This window comes from Gigantopelta aegis, chromosome 9 (assembly GCF_016097555.1).
Source record: "Gigantopelta aegis isolate Gae_Host chromosome 9, Gae_host_genome, whole genome shotgun sequence".
Taxonomy (NCBI): domain Eukaryota; kingdom Metazoa; phylum Mollusca; class Gastropoda; order Neomphalida; family Peltospiridae; genus Gigantopelta; species Gigantopelta aegis.
Window position 1 is genome coordinate 21586818 of NC_054707.1, and position 9926 is coordinate 21596743.

At 40.3% G+C, this 9926-nt stretch overlaps 1 protein-coding gene across 1 annotated transcript in view; it reads right to left on the bottom strand.

The window, feature by feature from the left end:
* LOC121381496 (calpain-1 catalytic subunit-like) overlaps nucleotides 1-9926 on the bottom strand; it is a 23247-nt gene continuing 13321 nt past the window's right edge. Inside the window, exons 9-14 of the mRNA XM_041510816.1 lie at nucleotides 6409-6509; nucleotides 4472-4680; nucleotides 3801-3880; nucleotides 2632-2748; nucleotides 712-782; nucleotides 1-36 (exon numbers count right to left, since the gene is read on the bottom strand). Of these exons, the coding sequence (XP_041366750.1) occupies nucleotides 1-36; nucleotides 712-782; nucleotides 2632-2748; nucleotides 3801-3880; nucleotides 4472-4680; nucleotides 6409-6509 (614 nt within the window). The remainder of the gene's footprint in view (nucleotides 37-711; nucleotides 783-2631; nucleotides 2749-3800; nucleotides 3881-4471; nucleotides 4681-6408; nucleotides 6510-9926) is intronic.

A 9926-nucleotide genomic window follows, 5' to 3' on the forward strand; every position in this document is an offset into this window, starting at 1 on the left:
TCATGATTGTGCTAACCAGGCGGGCGAGAGTTTTAGCTGCAATAGGAAAATATTGAAATAGATCATTCTTAGGTTAGCCGGCGGGCGAGATTTCCCGCTGCCATAGAGGAATATTAAAAACTTAGTCGAATCACACTTATGTAAACCGGGCGGGCGCGATTTCAGATGTCCAATAGGACAATAATGGAAATATATGTCCAATCATGCTTATGGTTAACCCAGCGGGCGAGATTTTCAGCTGCCCATAAACGGTATTTTTACGTGTCTATTCTTTTGTAGGTTCAGCAAACGTAAAAGAAATAATTGAAAAGTCTTAAAGGAGCTGACTCTAGTTAGTAAGCAATGTAGAATATGTTTATTTGTTACAATATTTAACCATGAAATTACAAATAACTTACCAATTGCTTAAATTAAAGGCAAATGCAATTTTTGTTTTTGTCCACTGGTTTTTGTATTAGTTCAAAATGCATTAGATACGAAAAAGAAAAGATAAATAGGCCTACTGTGGAAATTCGCGTCAGTGGTGTTAAGTACTGTTAATAGGCTGGCGAGTATGCCTACATACCAGGTTTGACGGTGCCTTGTCCAGATGTTTTACAATTAATGGTAGATGGGAGTCGGATATGGACGGTAAATGTTTTTTTATATTAAATAACACTTAATAAATAATTTAAAATAAAAGCAACAAAGTATTCTTAATGCAACACTTACTGGGAAGACTCTGATTCCAACTGGGTATTTATGATCCGTGTCTTGCATCACGTGAAACACCACTGGTTCCTCTGCAAAAATAAATCATAAAAAAAGAATGACCCATTTCGAAAAATAGTCTATTACGCATAATGTATAACAATATATACAATAATACATAGTGAATATATGTAATATTGCACGCAATATAGACTGAATATGGAAGGTCTTACACCCATCTGCCATTGATACTGGATGCTATGGATTGGTACTGAATGCAATGGACTAGTGCCACACATCTGCCATTGATTCTGGATGCTATGGATTGGTACTGAATGCAATGGACTAGTGCCACACATCTGCCTTTAGAAACGAATGCTATATGGATTTGTACCACATATCTGTCTCTGATACTAAACACAAACTACGGATTAGTAACATTTGTCTGTTATATAGAATTCAAACTGTGGATTAATAACATACCTCTTCCTCTGATACTGAACGTGAACTGTGGATTAGTAACATACCTCTCCGTATGATACTGAACTCAAACTGTGAATTAGTAACATATCTCTGCCTCTGATATTGAACGTGAACTGTGGATTAGTAACATATTATCTCTGCCTCTGATACTGAATGCGATCTGTGGATTAGTAACATACCTCTTACTTTAATACTGAACGCAAACTGTGGATTAGTAACATTACTCTGCCTCTGATACTGAACACGAACTGTGGATTAGTAACATTACTCTTCCTCTAATACTGAACACGAACTGTGGATTAGTAACATTACTCTGCCTCTGATACTGAACGCGAACTGTGGATTAGTAACATTACTCTGCCTCTGATACTGAACACGAACTGTGGATTAGTAACATTACTCTTCCTCTGATACTGAACACGAACTGTGGATTAGTAACATTACTCTGCCTCTGATACTGAACGTGAACTGTGGATTAGTAACATATTATCTCTGCCTCTGATACTGAATGCGATCTGTGGATTAGTAACATACCTCTTACTTTAATACTGAACGCAAACTGTGGATTAGTAACATTACTCTGCCTCTGATACTGAACACGAACTGTGGATTAGTAACATTACTCTTCCTCTGATACTGAACACGAACTGTGGATTAGTAACATTACTCTGCCTCTGATACTGAACGCGAACTGTGGATTAGTAACATTACTCTGCCTCTGATACTGAACACGAACTGTGGATTAGTAGCATTACTCTTCCTCTGATACTGAACACGAACTGTGGATTAGTAACATTACTCTGCCTCTGATACTGAACACAAACTGTGGATTAGTAACATACCTCTTCCTCTGATACTGAACGCGAACTGTGGATTAGTAACATTACTCTGCCTCTGATACTGAACACGAACTGTGGATTAGTAACATTACTCTTCCTCTGATACTGAACACGAACTGTGGATTAGTAACATTACTCTGCCTCTGATACTGAACACAAACTGTGGATTAGTAACATACCTCTTCCTCTGATACTGAACACAAACTGTGGATTAGTAACATACCTCTGCATCTGATACTGAACGCGAACTGTGGATTAGTAACATACCTCTGCATCTGATACTGAACGCGAACTGTGGATTAGTAACATACCTCTTCCTTTAATACTGAACTCGGACTGTGGATTAGTAACATTACTCTTCCTCTGATACTGAACACGAACTGTGGATTAGTAACATTACTCTGCCTCTGATACTGAACACAAACTGTGGATTAGTAACATACCTCTTCCTCTGATACTGAACACAAACTGTGGATTATTAACATACCTCTGCATCTGATACTGAACGCGAACTGTGGATTAGTAACATACCTCTGCATCTGATACTGAACGCGAACTGTGGATTAGTAACATACCTCTTCCTTTAATACTGAACTCGGACTGTGGATTAGTAACATACCTCTGCCTCTGATACTGAACGCGAACTGTGGATTACTAGCAAATGTATTTTGATGGGAAACCTGGCCTCCAGCGTTCACTCTGACAATCCACTCTCCGAACAGAGAAATTGTGCGAGCTGTAAGAAGAGAAAGTGACGTGTGTACAAATTCTACAGAACACTGATACAAGGAATAAAAAAACTGTCATCGTTTTCAGTTGAACGGCTATCTTAATTAAGAACATATAATGCTAGGCTCAGACTGTCAACTGCCAGCAAAACGTTGGCCAACTCGACGGCTGCACTGTTATTTTCCCCAACTCCCGACTTACGACGGGTGCGCTTAGATTAACAACTAACCGGTCGTAGTAATTGTATACGACGTAAATCGAGTTGTAAGAGCGCTCAGACTGGCAGTTGGTAGTTTGAGCCTAGCATTATACGACGAGAATCGAGTTGTGTAAGAGCGCTCAGACTAGCAACTGGACAGTCGTAAACTCGTGAGATCAGAAAGTTGGCCAACTTTCTGCTGGTAGTTGGTAGTCTAAGCCTAGCATAAGGTGTTATTGTCTTTAGTACCAAAGTTATTGGGTCGACCATTAACATATCACTGAATGAATGTGTTATTTGTAACAGATACGTTATATCTGGGGCATTCGTCTATTGTGGTATTCGTAAACTTCTAAAAATCGTTATTACTGACACAAATTTAAAGTTTAAGGTGGGGTTTTTTTTAAAGACACCACTAAAGACATTGATTTATTAATCATCGGCTATTGGATGTCAAACATTTGGTAATCTTTTCACATAGTCTGAGAGAGAAAACCGCTACATTTTTCCATTAGTGACAAGGGATCCCATAGACAGGATAGCACATACCATGGCCTTTGACAGACCAGCGGTGTTGCACTAGCTAGAATGAGATGCAGTCCAGTAGTCCACCGATGGGGGTTGATCTTAAACCGACAGCGCATCAGGCGAGGTACTAATACTGGAAAAAAATGTAGCGGGTTTCCTCTCTGAGACTATATATAAAATTACCAAAAGTTTGACGTCGAATAACCGATTATTAATAAATCAATGTGTTCTAGTGGTGTCGTTAAAAACAAAACAAACAAAAAACTCATTCTCAAGATACTAATACACTTGAACTTACGGTACGACCATGATACGACCAGTATATAACTCACTGAGTGGATATTTGTGATGGTTGTATTCAAGATATTTCTCTTCTTCACAGGCTCTCAACTCGGTGCCACTGTCCAGTTCTCTACAACAGTAACACACTGGAACATCAGTATAATAATTTACCATAATGCTCACCATTTCCCCGCCTATAACATATGCTAAGTAAATATATGCACCCAGTTTTGACCACGTGGCTTTTACTTCGCAAGTAATTATTGTGACGTGTAAAACGTTGGCTAGTATCGTGTTTGTAATAGATGTAGATTTGTATTTGAAAACATATAGAAAAACGTGTCTCAGCGATCTATTCTACTAACCAATCTTCTGTTTTATGATGACACGTTAAGCCAGGGCTGCGTTCAGCCAACCCGACCAGAAACAAACGTCCGCTAGATTGGTTTATGCGCTTCACGGTAAAGCAAATGGCCATGCTGGGAACCAGTCAAATAGTTCGCGAACGTTAGCAGGCTGAACATGGGCTAGTTTCCATAAACTCGGTGGCGGATCGCCAACTGACGCCGACTGTTTTACCATAAAAACTACTTTTTATCGGAGTCTCTCTAATATCTAATAAAAATGTATCCATTTTACAAAGAAAATATACGTAAATACTTCTGTAAACAAATATAATGTCACCATATTTTTTTAACACATGACTAAATAAATAGCTTGCCTGATGTCTGTTATGGGGCAAGGTGTGAAGACCCGGATGAGAAACTCCTTCTCCTCTCCGCTCCTGATGGTTGACGGGATGATGATGTAGTCGCCGGGGTGGATGCGGTGACGGTGCGACACCTGGATCTCGGCCGTGTACACGGACGTGTTGTCACCCAGGATTTCTACGTTGTACGACGGTTGTCTTGTGCCGCCTTTTCCTATGATCTGAAATCATTTATATAGATATTTATTTTTATTTATTTATTTAATTAATTGATCATTCATTCATTCATTCATTCATTCATTCATTCTTTCTTTCTTTCTTTCTTTCTTTCATTCATTCATTCATTCATTCGTTCATTCATTCACTCATTCATTTTTTTAATGTTTCAATTTAAAGGTCCTATGTCAAAAAAGAAGAAAGAAGTTTGTTTTGTTTAATGACACCACTAGAGCACATTAATTTATTAATCATCGGCTATTGGATGTCAAACATTTGGTCATTTTGACATATAGTCTTAGAGAGGAAACCCGCTACAGTTTCTTTTGTTTAACACTGCAGCACATTGATTTATTAATCATCAGCTATTGATATCAAACATTTAATCATTTTGACGAAAAGTCATAAGGGGGAACCAGCTACATTTTTTCATTAGCAGCCAGGAATATTGGTTATTTTGACATATAGTGTTAGAGAAGAAACTCGTTACATTGTTCCATTAGTAGAAATGGATCGTTTACATGCACCATCCCACAGACAAGACAGAAAATACCACGACTTTTGATATACCAGTCCTGAGCCACTGGTTGGGATGGGGGAAACAAACATGCAGATAATGGGTTCCAAAAACTGAGGTTAGTGCTGTACGAACTTATCTAGATCCCGCCAGGTTAAAAAAGAATAAGGATCTTCGCTAGACACCGGCCTCGGTGGTGTCGTGGTTAAGTCATCGGACATAAGGCTGGTAGGTAGGCCTACTGGGTTCGCAGCCCGGTATCGGCTCCCACCTAAAGCGAGTTTTGACGACTCAATGGGTGAGTATAAGACCACTACACCTTCGTCTCTCTCACTAACCACTAACAATTAACTCACTGTCCTGGACGGACAGCCCATATAGCTGAGGTGTGTGTCCAGGACAGCATGTCTGAATCTTAATTGCATATCAGCACGAAAATAAGTTGAAATGAATGAAAGAAGAAAAAAAGAAATTTTTATTTAAAGACACACTCAACACATTTTATTTACGGTTATATGGCGTCAGACATATGGTTAAGAACCACACAGATTTTGAGAGGAAACCCGCTGTCGCCACTACATGGGCTACTCTTTCCGACTAGCAGCAAGGGATCTTTTATTTGTGCTTCCCACAGGCAGGATAACAGAAACTATGACCTTTGTTGAACCAGTTATGGATCACTGGTCGGTGCAAGTGGTTTACACCTACCCATTGAGCCTTGCGGAGCACTCACTCAGGGTTTGGAGTCAGTACCTGGATTAAAAATCCCATGCCTCGACTGGGATCCGAACCCAGTACCTACCACCCTGTAGACCCATGGCCTAACCACGACGCCACTGAGGTCGGTTTGAAATGAATGAATTCCCTAGACAAAAAGACACTCATTTACAAAGTAGTATCTTTTTTAATTTTTGGGAGTCAACTCACCTATGCCAAGTTACGTTAGCTGTTTATATTTATGGTGGAAATCAATAAAAAGAAATCTGCCAGTTTAAATTGAATATACCTGTATAGTAATTTGTACACACTTAGCGCATGATTCATTTATTTAAAAGTAGTTTTCTGGGTCATGTGGCCTCAATAACTGAATAAATATCTTGTCTTGTCTTGTCTGTTCTTGTCTTGATAGCTATTTATTTGAAACCGGTTTTAAAAAAGATTGTATTCATATCAAATGCAAATTATAAGTTAGCATTACGGTGTAAAGAAACCCTACCTTAAACAAGTCACTTCTGATACTGAACCTGTCCTCCTTGCGGTGTTTTGTTCGCTGGATTGTCTGTACAACTACTGGTGTGTAACCGTCTCCAGCCAAACCTGGAATCACAACTTAACCATATTAGGAACCAACTAACACAATTTATGTCATAGTTTATTGACAATCAATTATGTAATAAAAGAAACCAATCAGATCATTCTGTATTATCATAATTTATGTCATAGTTTATTTGTTAATAGATAATAATTTATGGGGTTTTTAGTTAGGAGCTCACGCTGTAATATTAGGAACCAATCAAATCATTCTATATTATCATAATTTATGTCATAGTTTATTGTTAAAATCATTAAAGTTTGGTTGATCTACAAACCTGTAACACACTTGGATAAATTTGCAATAGTGTGAAACAAGGTAAAGTCTGTTTTGTTTAACGAAACCACTAGAGCACATTGATTTATTAATCATCGGCAATTTGATGTCAAACGTTTGATATTTTTGACATATAGTCTTAGAGAGGAAACCCTCTACATTTTTCCATTAGTAGCACGATATCTTTTATATGCACCACTCACAGACATGATAGCTCATACCACGGCCTTTGATATACCAGTTGTGGTGCACTGACTAGGACGAGAAATAGCCCAATGGGTCCACTGAATGGGATCGACTCTAGACCGACCACATCAAGCGAGTGCCTTACCACTGGGCTATTTCCTGCCCTGTGTTAAATAAGAGTCTGTGAAGTCGAAACGGGGAAATACCCTTAAAAATATACTGGAGCTCTACATTACAGTTACGTACGTTTTAAAAAAAAACATTACAGTTACGTACGTTTAAAAAAAAAAAAAAAAAAAAAAAAAAAAAAAAAAAAAAATATATATATATATATATATATAGAAATATATAAATTAATTTCTTTTTATTGGAAACAACAGGATGACCAGATACAACGCAGGTACGGACATGGGTAATCTAAACAATGAAATCTAAGTAATGCCTGATTTGAGAAATAAAAACAGGCTGTAAAAGTGAAACACATGTCGTAGTGTTTAAAATCTAGGGACTGTCGCTTTAACACGGTCAACTCTGTCATTACTAGTCCGGAGGCCAATAGAGGGAAGCCAAAATTTTCTGATATAGTTTTTTTTTTCTCTGCTGATTACTAATCATTGAGGTGTATATGTTACAGTCAATCTGTGAAACCAGTCATTACGCGTAATGCCTAAACAAATCAGTCATTTCACAAAGTGCCTGTGACCACCAGGCAATACGCGAAATGACAGAAAATTCCAGTCATTTCACGAAATGACTGAAAATCATGACCAGCCATTACGCCAAATGACTAAAGTGCTATCTATAATACCACACCACTCAAGTCCTAATGTAACGCTTTATTTAAATTCAAATTAAATCATTTCAGAAGTTGTACATGAAGATGAAGTTGAATGTTACCAAGTAGTCCGTGTCAAATCATGAAAGTAACATATTGGTATAGAAAGGTCACTTGTTTTTGCACACAAGGCTACCACGACAACGCCTGGAACATTGAATTTTGGTTTTGAAACATTTTCAACGATTGGACTCGCATCTCTATTAGGACCAGCACAGTTACACCTAACATATCCCTGTCCCTGTCTCCCACTTGCAGTGGTATGTTCTAGGACGGTTGGTAAATTGAATACGGCAGATATAAGATCATCCTCACTCTGCCATCATGTACTGGTTGCAACAGAAGAACTTATGGGAATGGGAATTGTTTTTACGTGCCCATATCCAATGAAGGTTCAGGCACGCCTACCCCGGACTTAGCCTCTGACTTCGCCAGTGACCAATTCCGGCATAGGATGGGGGGGGGGGGTGTAAGTTTGAGGTGGGCGGAATTTGGAAAAGTTTAGTAAGTTGGGAATAACCATGTCTGGGATCAATTAGAGGCCAAACCAAAAATTAGACTGTTCATCCAAAGTTGAAGGTGATTGGAGCAATTTAGACGGACTGCCAAAAATAAAGGGAACCAGACTGTTCACAAAAAAATTAAGAATTTTTTGGAAATGGCGGCCAAAAAAGTTAAAGTCTGACTAAGTCCATACTCGCGGAGGTGAAGGAGGTTGGTAGGTGGGCGCCTCCTAAGGTGTGCTGATGAAGTCGGTGACGTCAAGGTGCGGGAGGTAACTGCCGGTACGCGGAGGCCGCTAAACTTCTGGCGATGGGACGGTAGTCTTTCCCCGACGCGGTGATATAATCCGGTCCGGCGGATGGTGACGCACACTGCGTTTCGTCCCTCCTGCAGCTTGACGCGATGAAAGGCAACGTCCCCCTCAGCACGGCTCGTTGGTAAGTGCTGGTAAGCCTCATGCTTGGACATGCTGATCAGCTTGCGGACGTCCTCTAAGATCAGCTTGACAAGTTGAGCGTAGCGCTGTTGGAGACGGCCGGCCTGCAGTGACCATTTCTCAACTTGTCCAATGTCTGGTTTCGGCGGCTGTGACGGTTGGCTTAGTTTGGCTTGGTGGCCACTCGGAGGAGTGGTTGCCTTCCGCTTCACAACAGCCGTCTTCCGGGCCTGCGTCTCAACGTAAAATCGGCGACACAGCCGGAAACGCTGCAGTAGGGTCCGGTGGAGTTGGTCGCTGGTACGGCGTGTCACAGATGGCTGTGTTCAAGTCGTCCTGGTCCATTGTGGGTGAAGCTGGAGCATCCGGGGCTGGCGCATCTTCCGATCCAGTCCTCTTCCTCCGATGGGCGGCGTTGGGCGACGGAGCAGAAGGAGCCGCTGCCGGCAGTTTAGCCACCCCAACCCCCACCCCCCGTACGTCGCCCCTGGCGCACGTCTCCTCTTCCTCCAACGTCCCTTCTTCTGTACCCGGTCGCCGTACACCCGGTGTGCGATTCGGTACGCCAAGAAGGCTCCATAAGTTTCGATCAGTCCCCCCAGGTGGGGGGGGGGGGGGAGGGGGGTAATTGCAGCGAACAAAGGCACACGTCTTGACGCATTGCAGTACAAAACTAGAGTGGAAGAACTTATGGGAATGGGAACTCTTTTTACGTGCCCCTATCCACAGAGGTTCAGGCACGCCCACTTCGGATTTAGGCTCTGACTTCGCCAGTGACCAATTCCGGAGCAGGGGGAAGAACTTATGAGTAAACCCCAGAAACATGTTTAGTTTTATAGAGATGAAAGTCATATGGTGCTGTAATCACAGATTTGTACTAAGGGATTAGAAGAAGCTATTGAAAGTAGCCATGTCTTAATCCATTTGCGAATAAACCAGCAAACCATTATATCTAATCAGGGATGAAAAGAAGCTCCTAGACAACAAGACATCAATAATATAGCAGATTTTGTGTTGTTTGTTTAAGAATAAACCAGAGAAACATTAATTACCAGAAACTTTTGTTAGTAATAGTCAAGTGTTATTAAGCATATTTTCTACAAGATTCTTTAATCTGAAACTATAGCAAAAGTTGAATATTAAGTTATTGTATAATAATAAATAATTAATATTAAGTAGTATTTT